Source organism: Platichthys flesus, chromosome 19 (genome assembly GCF_949316205.1).
Source record: "Platichthys flesus chromosome 19, fPlaFle2.1, whole genome shotgun sequence".
NCBI lineage: Eukaryota > Metazoa > Chordata > Actinopteri > Pleuronectiformes > Pleuronectidae > Platichthys > Platichthys flesus.
The window spans coordinates 3,531,119-3,552,956 of record NC_084963.1 but is presented as its reverse complement, the minus strand read 5'-3'; the positions used below and the strand labels follow the sequence as shown (position 1 = coordinate 3,552,956).

Below are 21,838 nucleotides of genomic sequence, written 5' to 3'. Positions count from 1 at the left end.
TAATAACGTGTTCCCATAATATAATAACATGTTATAAAACATTTCATCTTTCAGGATTTTGAAAAGTGAGACCTTATTTTAAATTAAACATTATTTTTAATGTAAACGTCATTAAAACAATTTCAAAGACTTTGGACCATCCAGGTAGAAGGTAAGTGTTTGGGCGTTTTGATTTAATAATGTCCCTCGTTGCCCTCCGTCGCCTCTGAGCGGATCGCGCATGCGCAGAGAGGCCGCGGCCGCAGCACATTCCCCCCCGCTTCTCTTCTTCGTCTCTTTTCCCCCGGAGTCGAACGTTCCACGGGCGCCACGAGCCGCTTTTGCCTTGTACACGATCGCTTGAATCAATGTTCGAGTGTTTCCCTCGACAGCCTTCAACGAGAAGCGACGCTGCGACCGCGGGAGCTGCTGTAAACACCGTGAGTAGCGCCGCATGTTCGATTCCTCATTGTTTGAATGGAGGGCCGCTCCGTGGCAGCTATGCACATTTGTCAACAGCATCATTTAGATTTTTTTTTCTACAAACCAGTGAAACGCTCTCACTCCATTTAGCCCCCCTTCAATGAAACCAGTGAATCCAACATGGAGTCGTTTATCTCTTTATCACCCGGGAGCTAAGATGCTAAAGGCTGAAGCAGCGGAGGCACGTTACGCTGTTAGCATCACTTTGAGTCGAGCAGCTCTGCTGTAGCTACTGTCTGACGCCTCGTTTTACACGTTTATTACATAAAAACACAAATTATAATAAATAACGTGTCACACAAACAAACACCAGCATTGAACAACCGTGTAAAACGTCTCTGTTTACTTCTGCTCACCAGCAATAAGGCCAACTAGCTGCTAGCACGCTAAAGCTAGCTGACAGCTACATGTACAGCCCGTCCGGGGGGGAGGCAGCTTAACACGTCACGAATTTGAAAACCATGCAATTAAATAAAATAAACATCTGTGTCATTCATTAAGGTGCAAATGTCAGATTCAATCCAATGCAAGTGGGTGCAGGTTAATTTTGAGTGGCTACGTGGCTGTGTACCGAGTGTTTACACCATTAGCATGATAAGCTAACGCATCTAAATAACAACAAGTTAGTGTCAATTCGTTTAGATCAACAAATCTGCCATAAGAATAAGAATTATACATATCTATATAAAAGAGATTCCAGTTTCAGATCATTATTATTCGTATTCTGTACACCACCTTTTACAAAATCAATTAGAGTAATTGCAAATTCAGTAAATATGAATTTGTCACTGAGTGTTTACTTTAAAATCTGTCACTATTTGTAAAACGGTTTTATTCAGAACCTTTTTATGCTGACTCAGACTCTTTGCAGGTTATTACACATCTGCTTTTTATCTCATTTCACTCTACGTATACTATTTGCACTGTTTCAGTGAATAGAAAATTACTGTTTGCACATTTGCACATCACAATATGATCTTATATTTATATACAAACTGTGTTTCTACTTGCTCGCATCCCTGCACTTTACTTTACAACCTTTCTATACACAACACTACAGTGAAAATTGCCTTTGTTTTTTATATTTTATTCTGTTATTCTGACCTGGCTGCTGCTGTAACTATAGAATGTCGCCCGGTGAGTGGATCAATAAAGTTTGATCTTATCTTCATCATCATCACCATCTTCCTCTTCTCTGGTCTCAGGATTGTGCACAGTGGTTGCCAGTTCCCTCACCATGGCAACAGAAGACAAGAAACCAGAGACTGACACCAAACCTCCGGTCGTGCCGTCAGCGTCCGCCAGTCAAAGCAAGGTCTGGATCCGTTTCATTGGGTTTTTTAGTGTTTCCCCCACAGCCTCCCATTCTTTAAACTGTACTCATCAGCTGCTTGTTGGTATTCGGAGGCAGGTTTTGGGAAATATGTGGAGGTGGGACGTTGGGGAGATTTTTAAATGTCATGTTTTGTTTTCACTTGCAGTCTGCACCCGCCAAGCCAAACTACAGCCTGAAATTCACATTAGCCGGACACACTAAAGCTGTCTCCTCGGTCAAGTTCAGTCCCAGCGGAGAGTGGCTCGCCAGCTCCTGTGAGTCATGTTTCCTTCAAGCCACTTTATTAGCCAGAAGTAAATTAGGGCTGTGACTAATTCTGCTGATCAACTGTTATGTCTTTTCACATTTGTTCTGTCTTTACAGCTGCTGATAAACTCATCAAAATCTGGGGAGCGTATGACGGCAAGTTTGAGAAAACCATATCTGGACACAAACTGGTGAGTTTAACGGGTTCTTACCTTCACTGCTGCAGTGGTCATGTTTTTTTGTTTCTGTTCTGAAAGATGGGATTATAGTTCAGTTCCAAACCTCTGGTAAAATCCGAGCCTTCAGTGCCGTGTGACTAATTGAATCTCATGAATCCACAGGGAATATCTGATGTGGCCTGGTCCTCTGACTCCAACCTCCTGGTGTCTGCGTCAGACGACAAAACCCTGAAGATCTGGGACGTCAGCTCGGTAAGAGATGTGCAGATGTGGAGAAACAATCGTGTGTAAAACTGGAATCCTAATGTTGCCAAAAGTAAAGTAAGAGCAGTGTGTGTTTGAAGTGTTGTGTGTGTTATTACACATTCATGACGTATCACAGGGGAAGTCTTGCCCACTTTTTAGATTCATATCTGTGGTTTCCGCAAAGATAAATATTTAAAGTCCCCTATTAAATCTGCAGTGACTTCCCCCGTGTGGAGTGACGATGGTCTAATTGTTCTCGTGTGTTGCCAGGAGAGAATGTGACATTTCATCTATTTTTCTTTAATCTAGGGAAAATGCCTTAAAACTCTAAAAGGTCACAGCAACTACGTCTTCTGCTGCAACTTCAACCCCCAGTCCAACCTTATCGTGTCAGGATCGGTGAGTAAGACGCCTTTCGCCCCGAAACGAGCGAGAAATGGAAACCAGATGTTGGACTGCTTCGATTCTGTGTGGTGGTGAAGAAAATAAACAGAGACCATTTTTTCTTCTGCTTTAGTTTGATGAGAGTGTCAGGATATGGGACGTGAAGACTGGGAAGTGTTTGAAAACATTGCCGGCTCATTCTGATCCCGTCTCGGCTGTAAGTTTTTTATTTATTTAAAACTTCTGGACATCAGTGAACGGTTGTAAAGATTGAAATGGTGTCACTGATGTGATGATGTGTTCTCAGGTTCACTTCAACAGAGACGGCTCCCTGATCGTGTCCAGTAGCTACGACGGCCTCTGGTGAGAACACTCTGGATTATCTCCCCCCACCAACCCCAAGATAGTCACAACCATTAAAGATTATTTATTTAACGTAAATTATAGTTGTGTTAGACATTGTGTTACCTCCCAACTACCTCAACAACAACATGTTGACATTTTTTTTGTCTTTTAAACATTCTCAGCCGAATCTGGGACACAGCGTCAGGCCAGTGTTTAAAGACGCTCATAGGTAAGATCATCTCATATCTGCTGCACGTTCAGACCACGTTGGATTCCCCTCGACCAACCCAATGAACCCCTGCTCTCTGTCTTTGGTTTGTTTTCAGATGACGACAACCCTCCGGTGTCATTTGTGAAGTTCTCTCCCAACGGGAAATACATCCTGGCTGCTACACTGGACAAGTGAGTTTTAATAAATCTTATTTTTCTGTTTCACACGTCGTCTTCATGTCGTTCCTACTCTGTTGCTTACACTTTTCACCAGCAGGGGGCAGTATAACTCTAAAGTACACTTTTATCAGTTAGTTTTATGTAAAAAAAAGAAGTTGCAGGGAAATACTTATTATACATCTTATTTTATATGATATTTGTGTTTATTTTCAGCACGCTGAAGCTGTGGGACTACAGCAAAGGAAAGGTAATGATTCACATCATTCTATCATGTTTTGATTGTGGTGTGTATAGAAATGTTATAAAGTAAAGTGCAGTGGTATGAGCAAGTAGAAAAACAGTTTGTATTTGAATATAATATCATATTTTGTGCAAACGGTAATTTTCTTTTGCTAAAACAGTGCAAATAGTAGAAGAGTGAAAACTGATGTGTAATAACCTGCAAAGAGACTGATATTAACATGAAAATCTAACACCATCTCAATGTAGATAATGATCTGTTTAACCTGATGAAGTTATTTATAATTATTTGTATCTCTTGGTATTTGTTTAATAGTAAATACACTGATACGTGGTATTCTGACAGTTAAATACCTCTTCCTTCGTTTCAGTGTTTGAAAACGTACACGGGCCATAAAAACGAGAAGTACTGCATATTTGCAAATTTCTCCGTCACAGGTGGAAAGGTAGGAGCCGTCGGTCCTGCACGTCTTTTGTTATTTCCGTATCAGTGACGGTGTTCAGGTCGCTGATGTTTTGCAGGTGAACTCTTAACGTTTAACGGCGGCCTCTCTCTCTTGCAGTGGATCGTGTCGGGCTCGGAGGACAACATGGTTTACATCTGGAACCTGCAGACGAAGGAGATCGTGCAGAAGCTCCAGGGCCACACAGGTACAGTAAAAAACTCCACTTCTCTACTTTCACGGCTGAGATCTGTGGCTGCGTGTCAATACAGTAAATTTCCCCTTCGTCTTCTCTCTCCAGACGTCGTCATCTCGACCGCCTGCCACCCGACAGAGAACATCATCGCGTCTGCGGCTTTAGAAAACGACAAAACCATCAAGCTATGGAAAAGCGACTGCTAAGCCCTCTTGGATCTTTTTGGGATCCCTCGTTCACTCAAGTCTCTTTCTGTCCCCCCCCCCCCCCCCTCCTTCCCTCCCTACATTTTGATGTAAAAGGACTTTTTATTCTAACGGAGAGCTCCTGCTGGATGTAGCAGGTAATGAAATTCAGCACGGCGAGCCCAGCGGGGAGACAGTGGACACGTACCAGATATTTCACACACGCCAGATTTTCTTTCTCGAGAGGGAAACGGTCGACTTCTGTTCAACTTCACATCAGCGCTCTTGTTCTTCAGTATTCTTCTTTTTTTTTTTTAAAACCCTGCATTAACCTTGATGTTCTCGATTCATACAAACTCCCACATTCGCTGACATTTCTGCTGTTGTACAATAAATGTAACGGTCATTTGGACTTTTAGTATCATTTATTTTGCCTTTTTTTATTTTTATTTGTCTAAGTTTGTAGAATCTAAATGACTTTAAGGTGAAGAGCCGACAGACACGGAGCTTTAAGTTAAAAAAAGGGATCTAAGGCCCTTTTGTCTGTTGTAACAAATCCTTTATTCCCCTTTATATTAAAAGTCACATCTCAAGTTAGTGCTCTGCTTTAGTGAGATATCATTTCAACAGTTTCTCTAAGTTGTGTTTTGATTATTCAGGCAACAACTCGGAAAGAACACAAGCTAAAAATGCCTCAAGAAACAATGAAGTCACTTAAAACATCTTAATATTTAATTTATCGGTCCCTGAAGTGAGATCCCTCCTCTTCAAACACACAAATTCCCTATTTTTAAGTTTACCACAGTGACCAAGTGCAGTTATTTTGTGTTGTAGGATTTTGTATATATTACACTTGTATTGTGATTTCTTTTAGCTGTCTTTGTTTTATTTCTGTTTAAGTTCTGCTCCTCGTTTAGCTCGTAGTTCTGCACGTGAAGCCGACGGCCTCTGTTCTTCACTCACCTGAATCCTTTGTGGAATAAGTTTTTCTTTTTTACATCTGACAGCAACAACCTTCAACTTAATAAAACCAGATTTTGTATGTTTCATGTCACTGAGTCCGTGAGCCAAAGCAGTTTTTCGAGGATCTGTAACAAAATCAACAGGGGGGGGGGGGGGGGGGCAGCAGCCGATTGTCACTTTTAAAGTTTTTTTTAATAACTTTTTTTTCAGTCCATGAAAGAACATTAGAGAACAACCCACAAAGAACAGATGACAAAATTCCACCTCCTGTTTTTGAAAAATAGACAAAAATATAATGAAAGAAGACATTCCCATCTCGCAGCGACAGATTGCAAATGGCGAAGTAAAAGGTTCCTCTCGTGTTCCTCCAGAAAAATTTCTCTTGCCTCGTCCAATAAGCTTTTTCCACAACGTATACAACAGCCCACAGAAGAAAAGGCGAAGAACAGAGCACAGAAGCGAGGGATAAAATTACCTTTGTACAAAAATAGATCTTTTTTCCAAGTGTTTTTTTTTTCTTTTCACTTTTTTTGCTTGAACATTTTTACCATCTATGCAACGAAGAAGCAGTGATTGTGTCACGAGCTCAGCTTTTCCTGATTACACAGTTTGAACATTGATTTGCCAAGCAACACACATTTCTGAGTTTTTTTTACTTTACTTTTTAAGAAACCTTTTTATTTTGTTTTGTTTTTCTCTCTTTCATTGTTTTATTCCCGGTGAGGTTCCACGAACTGCTGAGGAGCTGGTTCCTTTTGAGTTCAGACCTGCTGCCCTTCTGCTGGTTGATCAACATTTAAGATTTTTAATAAACTCGAGGGCGAGATGCAAAAAAGGAACAACACACCCCCTCAGATATTTGTGGAGAAAAAACATTGTGAGACTGAGTTGAAGAAAAACCCGGCGCCTAGCAGTTTGGTCTGAAACACTCGTCCTCTCTCTCTCTCCCAATCAACAGACCTGTTGATATATATTTATAAATATATACACATATACATATTAACAAAATATAGCTTTATGTTATAAAGCATTCATGTGGGCGATCGTTTCTGTGTCTCGTCGTCGGAGAAGATCCTTGTCCGTCCGTTTTTTCCTGCAAAAAGGAGTCGAGCTCCCGAGTCGTTATGGCTTAAGAGACCTGTGGTCACTGGTCACAGTAAAGTCAGAGCAGGACACTGCATCACAACAAAGAGCACGAGGAGATTCGTCTTCGAGTCGGGTCAGAACACACAAACTCCTTTTTCTCGACTACCTCCGCCAAGGATTTCATGTTTTGGATTTCCATGAAATTAAAGATTCACCTTTTAGCTTCAGCGTGTTCTCAAGTTCAGCCTTCTTCCTTGAACAAAAGGCCAAAGCACAACTGAAGTAATGTCCCTAACATCTGCCGCTAGTTGGTAACTTAAATTGTGCATGAAGAGATTCAAACCTAAACGAGATATTCTCAATCTCATCCTTTCTTCTAAAATACAAGGATGCCGTGGTCGAGGGAAAAACCCGTTCAAATCGTAGTGCTGTTTCAGATCAGGGGTTCAGATCCAGGAATGTGTGTTTTCACTTTATTCAACATTATGAGATCAGCTGTGTAGAATGTGAGGGGACTGCTGGGCCTCGGCGGAGGCGTGTGGGATCTCCTGAGTGCTTCTCATTAAAATCAGCTTTTCTCTAAAAAGGTACAAATCTAACCTGATCTCACAGGACAGAAGAAGAAAAGCTATTTCCACCAAACTGATTATTTTTCTTAAACAAACAATCATTTCCCCCAGATTATAAATACTGTAAACTGAGCTGCAGCTGGCAGTCAATACTGTCACCTGGATAATTAGTCATAACACAGACCAGTCCATTTGTTGTTTTTAAACTGTCGATTCAGAATAAAAACAACGAGCCTAGAGATTCATCACTCAAGTTATTGCTACTTTTTTTTCGGTGATAACACTGGGAGAAAAGTATTCAAGTAATGTTGCAGCGCCGCTTCTCTTCCACAAGAGGGCGCTCACAGCTCCTTGAATCCGGGCCATCTCTCTCTCTGTCTCTCTCTCTATCTCTCTCTACTGTCCAATCTGCTCAGAGACTGAAGGTAAAAGGTTCTAATCCCGCTTGAAGCCGACACTATCTGACATTTCAAAGCTTTCTCTGTTGTTTCTTTTCTTTTTCTTCATGAGGAAAAAGATCACTGGTCGTCTGGGGATCAGTTTCTCAGAGGAGGAGTAACCGGCCAGTCATGGAGTCCTGAGGGGGGCGGCAGAGTTTATTTCCAAACCTTCTGTTTTTCGACTTTAATGGAGATTCGTGAAGTTGACAAATTGTGGGAAATAAACATTAATAAATTGGGGGGTGGGTCACAAGCCGAGAACTTGACAATCACAGCTTCACTTCACTTTAACGGCTTTAAATGAAAGCGGCCATTTAATGAAGGTATCGACATTAAAGCAGCGAACAAAACTTGAGACAGAAAAAATCAGGCACGTGGAATAATTACAAAAAATGTGTATTTGTTAATGTGTTTCAATTTTGAAATTGGATTATTATTTAATTAAGAAAAAGTCGAATATTGCTTTTTGTCTTTGGAGTTTAAATCTTAATCATATTTGAGGTTTTTCAATTATATTTTGACTGAAACCCCAAAAAGTTATAATAACTTGGCGCTCTCATGACTCCATACACTCGCTCACACAATGAACTGATGGAAAAGTGGTTATAACAGAATGAATTCTTTACTCTTCTATTATCTAAACGTGCCCTTAAACTCCACTGTTCCATTAAAACCGAGGGTTACTCGCTGTTTATCTGCATGAGATCACTTAAGGCTGAATACTTCAGGATATCTGAATCGTGTTGAACATCCCCTGCACTACATTTCTACCCCCGTCCAGGTGAACGCTCCTCGTGGACCCAGGGCTCACAGACACGCTCTGAAAAGGACTCGGCTGTTCCAACATGCTTCCGCTCTGTGGACAATCTTTGGAAATGCACTGGATGCATAGACCTGCAGCAGCTGCAGCATTGAAAAGAAAAGAACGAGTGGAGAAAATGGAAAAAAAGCAGAAGCTGGGCGTAAAGCATATTTATACACGGCATGGAGACATTTTTCCTTTTTCAAAAATTTCAGTTCATCTTGAATAACACTTGGTTGTCCAGAGAAGTGCAGAGAGAGCGACTGTGCGTGTCCCTCCGAGGAGGAGGACGAGGACCGGGGCGTTCCTGATTGGGCCTGACCGGGCCAAGCTCCGCCCCCTAGAGGTCGATTGCGTCGACGTCAGCTCTCCGACTCGGAACCCGACTCCGCTGTCATGAGGTTAAGTGCCACTTAATAAACAAATAAACAAAACAAAATAAAAACAAAGATGGCTCTGCTGCAACGACACACACTCTTTCCCGAAGGTGAAGGTCCGAGGATGGAAACAGAGGTAAACTGTGTGCATGGTTGTTGTTAAAAAACGAAAAAGTGAACACAACGTCAATACTGTGAATGGTTGTAACTCTCTGTACAGGTAAATATGAGGTTTCTCAAGGAGCTGACGCCTGCTGCGCTGAGCACAGCTTCTTCTGAGGGTGGAAGTGTGAATGGTGAGAGCCAAGCTTCTCGTGTGAAATGGAGGTTTGGATGAGAGACGGAGAAGAAGGAGCTCGAGCGGCCGATGGAAAACGATACCTCCCAACGCAGATGAGAGACTGGGGAGCTCACTTTCTTTCCACCAGTGTCAGTTTGTTGTGAACTGGTGAAAACGAGGATGACACCAGTTGCTCCGGGGTTTCTGCACCGGCTGGTTTCCCCGAGCTTCTTCCACCGGAGCTCGTGAACATTTTTCCTATGTGCAGAAAGAACAGTGCAGATTGTAACGAGCTTCATCGACCGGGACGTGGACCGAACGGCTGATTGTTGGACGGACGCCTCGTCCTCCCCGATGCTCCACAGTGCTAACAGAGTAAGACATGGTTGTACTGGTTGTATTGGGGCAGAGACCTGAGGTTGTTTTTTTTAACACTTGCAGTCCTGTTGACCCGCCTCTACTCCAGAGAGCGCACACTGAGAGAAAAAAATAACAACAACAAAAGAAAACCAACAGCTAGTGCAAGACCTGATGTGTTCAGTCGAGTCAGGCGGGGGCAGACGGTCCCCCCCCCCCCCCCCCCACCGTCCCTCCCTCCCCCCGGAGTAAGTTCAGCCCTGAGTCCAGAGAGGGCTCAAGTGTCCCGAGTCTCTCCAGGTCCACGATTGTCCCGATCACAAAGCTGAGTGTCCAAATATGACATCATCACAGTTTACCCCCCCGCCCCCCCCCCCCCAAAAATCTGATGGTCTCTGCTTCTTCTCGTCAAAGTGTCTTATCAGCAAAGATGAAAACAATGGCTCAATACTTTTTCCTCCTCCTCCTCTGTCCGTCCTCTTTTCAGTCCTCCGATGACACTCGTGTTTGTCGTGTGATTTTTTTTTTTTATTCCATATATATATTTTCTTATTTATAATATTTTTTACAAAGTATAAAACAGACCCGCAGACGTGACGGTTTCATTGTTTTCAAAAGGACGGGCGGGGGTGCGGGGGGAGGAGGAGAGACGGGCAGGAGACAGGTTCTCCAGAATCCTAAATAGTCACGTGATCCGTCCCTCGCTGGAGAGGGGATTCTTAAAAAAGAGGAGGAGGAGGAACCCTGCGCCTGGTCCGGGGGTGGTGGGTGAGGCAGGGGGAGGAGGAGGAGGAGGAGGAGAGGCCGGGGGGGATGGCTCGACCATCGGCGCCATTATGTCATCTGATGCGGCGCTTCTAGCATCTCCATGAGGAAGGTGTCGATGGGCGTGTCCCCGATGAGCTTGAAGAAGAACAGGTGCTCCAGACACTTGAGGCCGATGGAGCGCAGCGCCGGCAGCCGCAGCAGCAGCTTGGCGAACCTGAGACAACACGAGAGACAAAGTGAGACGGGACGGAAGGAGACCATCCACCACTACACACACTACACAACTTCACAAACTACACAACACGGACACACACACTGCATGAGGTCCACTGTAATGTGCAGTTGCCACATATTAAACAAATATGTGTTATTCAAGAGAATCATGCTAAGAGATTTCTCCGAGAAACAAATAGAAACTATGATTGGCTGCAGTGTAGAAGCCCCGCCTCCTCCACGTGAGTGGATGGGACATAGAAACAACTTCAGAGTTTAATAAATACTTCTCAAAGATGGTGTCTTTCATTTATAGATTCTTGTCACACAGATGTTTGTTTTTTTTCCGCTAAGTTTGGTTTTAATTTACAAAAACTGGACGAAACATGATGATTGACAGCTGAGACTGACTCGTGATTGGTTGATAGCGTGTATGGGCGGAACTTCGATGCTGCAACTCTTGTATTCAGGATATTTTATTTTTATTAGCGGTAGGAAGTGGAGACAAGTAGCTCATCTTTATATAAAATCATAAAATCTGTCTTTCCAGATGTGTACAGGCAATGAGGGACAATATTGATTGATTTAAAATTTAAAACATTTTGTTTTTGTTGATCGCCACTGACTCCTGACCTTGTTAAATATCTTCTGTTTTTATCTGCTGACTTCAAATAGCACAGCGTGACGTTCTCTCTTTTTAAATTTATGCTTCGTTAACATTTCTGTGAATGAAATTCGCCAACAAACTCATGAACAGCTGGAGTTCATCAGGCTGAAATAATCAATTCACGAGCAGGTTTGCACAGAGCGGAGGGTCTGGTGACTACAAGCCGACCTGACGGAGAAACATCTAGAGCAAGAGAACAAAATGTTCCTGCACGAGGACGACTCTATTTAATTCAGACCTTTAAAACTTTAATTGAGGTATTCTGCTTAAAATGGTGAAAATAAAGTCGAGCGCATGTCCCATGAATTTAAAAGGGAAATTTAAGAGTGTTATTACATTTGAAAGGATTTTAATTTGCACAATCTGACATTTACAATCTGATGTTGATTAGGCTGATTATTTTGGAGGGAACAAGATGTTTGAGCTGACGTCACGATAAATACAAGTCCTCCTCTCATCCATAAGTCAGTGGTTCTGCTCAGGGTCTGGTTCTGTTCAGAGTCTGGTTCTGTTCAGGGTCTGGTTCTGTTCAGGTTCTGGTTTTGTTCAGGGTCTGATTCTGCTAATGTCTGGCTCTGTTCAGGTTCTGGTTCTGCTCAGGGTCAGGTTCTGCTCAGAGTCTGGTTCTGCTCAGGGTCTGGTTCTGCTCAGAGTCTGGTTCTGCTCAGGGTCTGGTTCTGTTCAGGTTCTGGTTTTGTTCAGGGTCTGATTCTGCTAATGTCTGGCTCTGTTCAGGGTCTGGTTCTGCTAAGGTTCTAGGTCTGTCCAGGGTCTGATTCTGTGTCGGTCCTCCTACCTGCCGGGCTGCTCCGGGTACTTCTGTTTGCAGTAGGCCTCTAACGACGCGTAGACTTTCTCTCTCAGGGCTTCCACCTCACCTGGGTTCGACAAACCTTTAGAGTCTGTTGGAGAAACACAAAACTCAAATTACACAACAACAACAACAAATAACAACAATCTATATCCTGTGGGAAGTTATAGAAAGACTCCTCTTCACGCTGGTTATGATCCAGTGCCTTGCTGAAGGGCACCTCGCAGGATTCGCTTACAACATGAGCTTTGATCTCTCGGGCTCGCCGCGGACGTGTGTCGCCACATTCTGGGTTCGTCCAATTAGGAGCGTGAATTCAAAGCGGTGCTAAATTCGGCCTCAGCGGACGACTCATCTTCGATTAACAACACAAACACGTCAGCGGTGAACAAAAGCTTTTTACGCAGTCGGGTCGAACAGTGAATGAACACTTGTTGTCGTTGGCTGCACTGGATCACACAGTGTGGGAAAGGAGAGGACTGAGGGCCTTTTTAGCCCTTTGGCCTCGGAGTCCCCCCCCCCCCCCCCCTCGATTGGACCGGGTCTTGCGAATCCCTAATTAACAAGCCGAGAAGTGAACCGAGGCCAGTGGGCTTGGATGTGTCCGGGACAGAATGCAGAGCACGGGGTTGGATCGGTGTACGGGGGGGGGGCACCGCTGAGGGCCGGAGGGAGGCTCCCCACATGGAGGCACAGCGACAGTCTGGTTTATTAAAGCCTGGTGCCATGGGGGGGAGGTTTGAACACAGAGCAGCGTGACAGCAGGAGTGAAGGGACATTTGCTTTGAGCTGTTTCTGGATGAAAGTCCCACGTGAAATGAGAAGTGATATCATCAAATAACCAAATCATGTAATTTCTATAGCTTCATCTGTCAGTTAAAATAAAATGTACTTTACCCGATTTTATTTTGTGCTTTTACAGGGATTCTGCAGGTTTTAACAAGTTAATTATTAAGACTTAAGGATGAAATTAAAAACCAATAAAATAAGGTATCAGTTCCATCATTTTGGTAATATGGTTTTTACCTAGATTTCTTATTTCTTTGTGTAATTTTTCAGTTTCTATATTTGTGAAGCACTTTTGTAAACTTGTCTTTGTTTAGTGCTATATCCATAAAGCTGTATTATTATTATTATACAGCCTGCTCTAAAATCGAATATTGTTTAAAAAGAACTACGACACACAGAGATATTAAAAACTATGATACTACTAATAAAGCTCAAGGGAAGCAGCGTTAAATGAACATAACACAATTAAGACCTAATATGTAATATTTGAACTTAAGATCTATTACAGCCTAAAATCCAGATCAATACATGTTCCGACCTTTGAGTTGACCTCAGTGCCACGCAGGGGGCGGGGCCGCGTCAGTTTTCACAAACAAGTGTCAGTTCCCTCAAAACAAATCCAGATTTAGGCTCAAAGAAAACAAAGCCGAGTCAAACTTCTCAAGTTACACTAATGAGGTCAAGCTGAGTCAGCCCGATCCAAAACCTGAGGAGATTCTCCAGCGTCCGGCTCCTGAGGAACTTTTGAAAGTATCTGCAGTGGACGAGGTCTTTACTTAACAGAGGTCCACATGCTGCTGCAGGGAGGAGATCGATGAGGCTTCAGACTTCCTACAGATGTTTCAGGTCATTTTCTTTCTCCTCCTGTGATTCCATTCTTTAAAACAAACTCAAGCTGCGTCACGAGAGGAAGCAACACTACTTCAAGCCTTCTAGGAGGAGACTGTTTGATTCTCCATATCTATCCAGAGCTTGTGTTGAGGATCACTTTAGGCTTAATGAGTCATTTTCTATTCTTAGTCATATCATCTGTTTTTACCTCATTATAGCTGAGCTGCAGCTCACAGAGATCCTTGTGTTGTTGTGTGTTTACCTGCTCTCTGTTGTGCTTTACAGGAGAATAAAACACTGATCTGTGGTTTGTACACACACAGCGGATGAAAGCACACACACACTGTTCAGTGATAGCTACCTGGATTGAAAAGGACGATAGCTCGAAGGCACCCCAGTTCTGTCTTATCCATCTGCATGTCCCTCATCTTAGACACCAGCTCCGTGAGCACTCTGCAGGGAAGACAGGGAGAAAACACATCAACACTCACAGATTCAGCTCATTTGGAGTTACACAGAAGAAAAGTGTGTGTTTTTAATCCTGCACTGGCTACCGGCCTGTGTTCATGTTATAGCACAGAAGCAAACAAGCGCCACAGAAGTTAAGATCACAGGAAACCATTTGGGTCTAACTGGTACATTTCTTTATCCAGATCGAGACTGAGACATTCAAAATGTGTTTTAACTGCGATCCAGCTCAGATCTATTTAAAGACAAATAACACACATGCACACAAACACACAGACACACAAACAGTGTACTCCCAGCCCACATAGGCACAGTTAGATCAGTGGAAAAGTTTACAAGGCTGCAAAGTAATTATATTTAGTACATGGTTTTCATAAAGGGGAAAGCCGCAGAGTAAACACACGCTGTAATCGAACACCAGTGCTCCCACTGTCTGCGTGTGACATCACTGGGGAGGAGGGGGGGGGGGGGGGGGGGGTGGGGCGGCGCTCGAACTCCTCACCCCTCTTTGACTCGGTCACACCCTCTCCCCGGCGCTCTGTACTTCCCCTCTACCTCCGTTTCCCCCCCCCCCCCAACCCCTCCTCTCTCAGATGGTAAAGTAAGTTGTGGCCCATTGCTCACTCTAATTCAATTTGGCTCCGAGGAAGAACAACAGGCCTGGAATAAAAGAAAGAAAGAGAGAGAGAGAGAGAGAGGAAAAGAGAAGACTCAAGTGTTTAAGCTAATCGGGCTCTTCATTTGAATGGCGAAGAGAGAGAGGGGAGAAGATAAAGGAACATTATCGCTCCTCTGTATCTTAATGCTCGCCCCAGTGAAACGCAGAGATGGAACATGTCCTGGAGGCGGCGAGCGCCAACGAGCGAGTGACGGGAGGAGAGAGAGGAGAGAGTGGAGAGAGGAGAGAGAGGAGAGAGAGGAGAGAGAGGAGAGAGAGGAGAGAGAGGAGAGAGAGGAGAGAGAGGGGAGAGAGGAGAGAGAGGAGAGAGAGGGGAGAGAGAGGAGGAGAAGAGGCAGATATTCAGAGATAGGCTGCAGCGGGCGAGGATGTGATGACGCCACCTGTTGCTGACATGTCTCTCAGTTTGCTTGTGTCTTTTTATAACTTTCCAAACTGTGTATTTCAGATGCAGGTGAGTTTCCTGTGTGTCAGAGAGCTTCCTGCCCGGAGACGTCACCGGCGTGTGGTTCCTGAACGCACCCCCCCATCGCTGGGAGGGACATGTGTGTGTGTGTGTTTCTTGTGTGTGACCACTCATGCACTCATGCATCTGTACATATTTAATAGGAGGGAGGCGATCGATAGCTCCTGTGCTGCTTTGCCCTTCGCTTCAGTAGAACTTAAACCACTCTACAAAGATATGGTTATTGTAACTGGAGCTGTTCTAATACCGGTTTGGGCATCGATCTACTCCGATCTGATACCAGTGAATTTAAATAACTCATAGAACATGTTTTGACAGCTACATGCTTCTAACCCTGTATAGATGTGTTTAATGCCCTAGAAGTGATTTCTGGGGACAAGATGAAAGTTCATAGTTTTACCAAATAACAGATTTTCAGCTGTATCTTCAGCATCAGTATTGGATCATCAGTAATTGGAACTTATCATCGCCCCCTTGTTTCACTGACTGATAAAACCTTCATGATCAAAACCTTGATGATTTATTGACATGAGCAGAAACCTTTAATCACCACTTGTAAAATACATAAAAGTAAAAACAGCTTTTCTTCTTTATAAGTAGCGGTTTGTAATATTGAAGTCCTTTTTAATCCTTTATTGATCAGTTATAAAACATTAATAATGATAAAGTCAATAAATGGACTTTAAGCTGCATTTACGTACAAAACCGGATACGTCTTATAAATGATTTTAAGTTTAGAATGTCGATGGAGGAAAGTAGTGTCATGCAGACACCGGTAGTTTCCTAGCAACTCGCCAACTCTCTCCTCAATAAGCTCCGCCCCTTTTGAAACGTATTCCTCGTGTCCTGTGGTTGAACTATCGGCTGGCGTCACGATCTAGGACGGCACTGCTCCACGTGTCCCTGAGACGTCCTCACAAACCAAATGAAAGTGTCCGTATATATATAACGCTGAGCATGAATGAGCCTTCAGACGGCGGCGCCCGAACAGTTTGCATTCACAGGTTTTCTTTCCCGAGTGACGGAATGTGAAACACGGGGTGATAATGACCTGTCGAAGATGGCGCCCACTCCGGCACTGTGGGCGCTGTTGCGGTGCACGTGCAGCCCGGTCGCCAACAGGATCCCGTCTTTCACGGCTATCGAACGGTGCGAGAATGATGCAATGAGGAGCTCGTTCCAACCTGAGGGAGAGACGGGGGGGCGGGGGGGGAGAGAGAGGAGAGGGGGGATCGAGGAAAAAGCATGAGGAGCAGAGAAAGAAGCAAATCCCAGTACAGAAGTTCACGCAGCATTCTGGCAAAATGAAAAGTGACAACAAAGGGTGGGGGGGATTTCGACGAATCAATTAGGCTGCACGGTGAAAGAAGCGTGCAGCTCTCTGAAGCGGGGGGGGGGGGGGCAACCAGGGATATTACTAAGACATTCGAGTCATGCCTTCTGAGGGACAGGCGTGGTAACGGGATGAAACCGCGGCTGCCATCGCGATGAAGACACCGGGCTCTGACGTGCCAAAGAAGCAGCGGCCTGACACGGCGAGCACCGGAGACACAAGGCGCCGCCCCCTTTTGAGTGACAGGGCTCCTTTAACTGATCTGCCTGGCAACACTTGCCTCCTCTCTCCCCGGAGTTGAGTCTCGGGAACGAGAGGAGCCGCGATGCTTTTATCTGTGATACAGCAGAACTAAAGCGGTTATTTATAGAAAAAACCTGAGAGCCGAGAAGAGGGGAGCTCTCTCTCTCTCTCTCTGCTTTGCTGAAGTCTCTCCATCAGTGTATGAGCCAAGGATAAGAAATGATAGCAGGGTATGTTTTTTATAATAATTCAGGGCTGGGGTGTGTAACAGCATCTTTTTTTGTTGCTTTCCTCCCGGAGGTGGATTTAGAATATGATGGTGTAATTTGGGGCGACAGGCAGACAACAAGGTTCAATGTGTTGGGAGACGTGGGTGAATGAACCAGAGGTGACGGATGATTCACTCGCTGCTCTACATTGCAGCGTCTGTGATCCAGAGCGGTTTAACTTGCTTTTCCACAAACGGCGGAAACGCACAGTGAGCCGCTCTGACCTCGGTGGGTCTGGCGCTCGGGTCACGTGACCAAGAGGGTTCTTCTACCCGGATACAGACGGAGATGCCGTTTGTTTTCTCGCAGAACATTTAACTTATCGGCTAAAATGCTTTTTTTGCTGATCATATAACTAAAATAAAAAGAAAAATCAATGTTGTCCAGATGAGTTTCTATTTATTTATAAATAATTTGGGGGGAAACTAGGTGATTTCATCCTATTCTACAAAGAAATCTTCATATCTCTCATTTTTAAAAGATCCTACCCATTCTTTGTGGATAACACACAAGTCCTAGAACTTATTTGAGTGTTTCTTGACGGACCTGCTCGTAGGAGGATGACCTGGTCGTCCAGCGGCAGCTCGGAGAAATGCGGGATCCTCTTGGCCCACTCCACCAGGGTGAAGAGCTGTTTATCGGCCGCTTGACAGATATTTGTCACCGGGTCGTTGGGCTGTGGGAAGCAGAGAGACAAGCAGACAAGTTAGAGATCCAGGTAGCGCATTGGAAAATGAATGGGAGTCTTTGTTTTTTTTATTTTGTCGCTCTTGGCAGAGGTGTCATGTTGAGCAACCAAACACCAACCCCCCCGACACCCCCCCCCGTCCCCTCCTTTTTACAACTCATGCTAACATGAGCTCTGTGAATAAAGTCTGAAGAGGCCGCGAGTGGGAAGACAAAACAAACTGGGAGTCCGTCCCAGCTCGTGGAGGAAATACCTGCAGAGAGCGGCCGGTGGAAAAACAACTTTCACTCAGCGGACGCTTTCTTCTGGGACCGTTTAGCCGACGCACAAATCAGCGAGTGGAGCTGGAGACGCCCTCCTGACAATCTACTGACACGTCAACACAACGCTCGCTGCTCAAATGAGACAGTCACCAGACCAGGCTGCGTGAAAACAATCTGCAAATGATTGTGTGTAATGATTATTAATGTTTACTCCAGGGACTCATTTCAACTAAAAATAACTCGTGCTCCATCGAGAATTCATATAAATCCATGGCTGTATGTTTAATGCTCGTTATCAAAGGTCAGAAGTTCTGTGTGAGAGAATTTCACTGGATTCTGATTAATGATCGTTAGTCAATTCAGAACCAAAAATAGCAAAACACTGAGTAATTCCCCACGTAATAGAAAACATCAGGTGAATTTAGAAACGCTTCCTTTATCGATTTCCCTTCATTAGACGTACTTAGGAAACAGACGCCTCAAGGAAACACAAGCTCAGGATGGATGTTACAGCCACAGGATCTGGAGACATCTGATATTTTGTGTAATTAGGGTCCAGAACATGTCTTGAGAAGTTTCATTACCATTTCCATCTGTGATGTTAGTCTAGTTGTGCTGAATTATAGCTTCAGCTAAAAGAAGTAGGAGCCAAGTGTCCTGAATATGAGCTCCACTGCGGAATACTAGAACTTTTCCTGTATAGATAATGACTTGTGTTTGCAGCAGCAGCTTCAGCACCAGTTCAAACACAAGGACTGTCTGTCCTTAACTGTCCCGATGCATCAGATTGGGGAACAGTGTTTTTTAACCCACGGGGAGTTTACCGGGAGGCTGGTGGAATACTAATGCACCACACATACAGTCTGACTCAGTGCCATGTAAATCCCTCTGTGGAGGGAGGGGAAGGGAAAGCTTAAACACGACTGACAATCTAGTAATGTACCCTCCTCCCAGGAGTAAATATGTTTATCAGTAAACAAAGGATTTCAGCACATGTGTCTGTGCATAATTTCAAATCAAGTAAACAATCCTTAAATTGCAAAGTATCCCTGTGTGAACTTCAAGACTTCAACAAAAAACCTTCAGCAACTTCTCCCCAACTTCCCCCGTTTCGCCCAAATCCCACCGATCGATGCTCAAAGCTCTGAGGATCCCGACATCAACTGCAGCTTCCCGGGAGAAGATCAGTTCAAGATGAAGGAGGAAAAACATCCCTCCATTCACACTCTGCCTTTTCTAAAGGGCCAGAGACTCTCCCGTCCTCTCCTCCACGTCCTCCTCCTCCCTGCGGTTTGAACCTCACGCTGACTGCAAGAGTATCACAGTTATGCAGCTGAAATATGAAAAAAACTTCCAGACACAAAGCCTACACTGTTTTTGAAAACCGAAAGTAGTCTCTCTCTCTCTCTCTCTTTCTCTCTCTCTTACTCTTTCTTCAGGGGGGAAGAAAGAGAAACAGGCATCTTATGAATATTTCAGCATCTGATCTCCGTGGGAGACGTGGACGCCGCAGCCCAACGCGACAGTTTTCCGTGAGCCGTGCTTCCTCGCTCTCTCCAAAAAAAAAAGAAACCCACACATAAACAGACTCCGCTAAATCATTTGCAAAAGGGCAACCCGAGCCAAAACAAATGAAAACAAAAGGGGGGGCCTCAATGTGCACCACGGCCGAGTCACCCTCTTCCTCACAAGAAACACAAGTCCCAGGGTTCGCGTTAAACACGACAAGCCTCATGAATGTTGTATGACTATCTTAGCCGTGTGTTTACACTGACCTGGTTTCCCTGCCTCTGTCTGCAGAGATGACAGGGGAGAGGAGCTTTTCCACTTTCCTGCAACAATCCTTCCGGCATCGAGTTACTGTACTTAGTGTTCGTGTTACCGAGCAGCATTTAGCATGTCGCCCGGGCCACAATGGAGGAGCCCGGCGTGACCTGTGATGAAACCACATTAACCTTCATGTATGAACGTACAAAAGTCCACCTGGGAATTTCCCACAGATCCACTGGAAGGGGGCGTAGTCCTCTGCTCTTTAATGTTACTGGATCTTGGAGTATTTCTTTTCCTGATGCCAAACAACTGCTGTCATCACTCCCAGCCAATCACAGAGTTTAGAGCCTGGTGCACCGATGTGGTCGATCGTCCCAACTAAGAGGAAATGCCAGGCTTGCATACTGTCCTATGAAATTTTCATCACTTGAGGACGGGGGGGGCGGGGGGAGCCGAAAAAAAATTTGCCTTCAATTTTTCATTATTCTGCTCAAACAAGACTCTGCTAGCGTGACAACGGAGGGGATATTGGGAACTCGTGAGCATGGAAATGAGTAACTCCATAATAAGTGCCCCACTTTTTTTTCTTTCAGACTGAGAAAAGAAACCAGCCTCATCCGTTGAACCATCAGCTAATTATCATCTTAATAACAGAGACGTTCCCTCGTTGTGCTTCCACAAAATATAAGAAACTGAAACCTTTATACGAACGAAATAAAGAATACAAACAATTCAAAGTAAAGTAACCCTCCCAAGCCCCCCCACCCCCTCGGGATCTGTGAGTGATAGCATCGCCCCCCCCCCCCTGCCCTTCTCCTTAAGAGAAGAGCTCTCCTCGTCTGATTGAAGGCACATTACTAACGCCTGTTTAACTCCTGTTCTAGGTCACCATGAGATAAACACACTTTATTCAGCTTGGCCAGACCCCGGTCATTAGACAGTGGCGGTGGCCCATTCATGTTGCACACTGATGGCCTGGGCCCTGTGATTAATTATAGCACGGGGCAGCGCCTCTCAATGGAGAGCTCGTGGAGGGGGGGGCAGGGAGAAGGGAGGCCCTCCCGGTCAGGTCAGGCTACAGCCCAGGCTCCACTTCTGTTCAAGCACCAGGTCAATTAAATCATAGGTAAAATCTAATAAAATTAATATTTGTATCTGCTCTGAGTGAGAGTTTACCTCTGCAACGGAGGTAACATGTTCACTAGATCGTTATTTAGGATTTTGCACAAACTGACTTGGTGAAAAGATGCAGAATGTGTCAGGGAAGGATTTTTTTTTGGTTTTATTTAACATTTGCAAGATGGATTTCTTTGCAGTTTGGTGCAGATCCAGGTATAAATCCTGAGGAGTCTGAGGTGTGAGATCTCCTCAGCTTCATTTATAGTTTATGTTTCCCACTTTCCCTCCGACTTGGAATGGCCGCTGTCGTCCTTGTCACTGTAACTCTGCTGCTGGCAGACAATCTGCCTCCATGATGCATTATCCCTCCTCCTCCACCAACCTGCCAGGGCTGCACATCACTCATCGCTCAGTTACCCATTACAACAAAGATAAATCAGGTCTTTATAGGTTTTTTGCTTATCAAATTCAAAACTTTGAAATCTCATTTTACGAAAAAGTACTGAAGACTTTACAACAAAACTCCTCTGGCAGCAATCACAGCCCGAAGTCTCCGTGGTTAAGTCTCCACGAGCTCTGCACACCAGCTGGGACAGTTGATCCCCAAATCTTTCTGGCAGATGTCTGTCTTTCCTCAAACTGCCGACTTCAGGTCTGGACTTGGAATGGGCAACTCAAGGACGGTTAAGAGAATTTTCCCAAAGCCACAGCAGGGCCGGTTGAGACAATCAACTTCTGTCAGGTTGTCCCGCTGCTACAGACGACTGTCGGAGCTCCGGTCCAGTGAGTTGGGTTTTTTGGTAATCTCCCTTTCTTACCAAGTCTCATCGGGAGAGTTCAAAGCCTTTCTGCTTTACAATTATTGAGAAGAGTCGAGAGTTCAGACAGGGGTTCTTTACTCTTGCATTGATCAAGGAACATTTCAGCCATTAAGA

At 44.5% G+C, this 21,838-nt stretch overlaps 2 protein-coding genes across 2 annotated transcripts; one reads left to right on the top strand and one right to left on the bottom strand.

Moving 5' to 3' along the window:
* Positions 1 to 235: 235 nt before the first annotated feature.
* On the top strand, positions 236 to 5,706 carry wdr5 (WD repeat domain 5). The gene is made up of 14 exons (XM_062412569.1): positions 236 to 419; positions 1,668 to 1,777; positions 1,944 to 2,052; positions 2,162 to 2,235; positions 2,386 to 2,475; positions 2,779 to 2,868; positions 2,987 to 3,070; positions 3,161 to 3,216; positions 3,381 to 3,427; positions 3,525 to 3,600; positions 3,802 to 3,835; positions 4,200 to 4,274; positions 4,392 to 4,479; positions 4,573 to 5,706. Exons 2-14 carry the CDS (start codon positions 1,700 to 1,702, stop codon positions 4,671 to 4,673), a joined length of 1,002 nt encoding a protein of 333 aa, XP_062268553.1. The 5' UTR covers positions 236 to 419; positions 1,668 to 1,699; the 3' UTR covers positions 4,674 to 5,706.
* Positions 5,707 to 9,909: 4,203 nt separating this feature from the next.
* Positions 9,910 to 19,913, bottom strand: LOC133975329 (retinoic acid receptor RXR-alpha-A). Its single transcript, XM_062413261.1, has 7 exons — positions 19,897 to 19,913; positions 19,790 to 19,808; positions 17,610 to 17,739; positions 16,270 to 16,402; positions 13,967 to 14,058; positions 11,971 to 12,076; positions 9,910 to 10,508 (listed from the first exon to the last, which is right to left on the bottom strand). Exons 1-7 carry the CDS (start codon positions 19,911 to 19,913, stop codon positions 10,361 to 10,363), a joined length of 645 nt encoding a protein of 214 aa, XP_062269245.1. The 3' UTR covers positions 9,910 to 10,360.
* Positions 19,914 to 21,838: the final 1,925 nt, after the last annotated feature.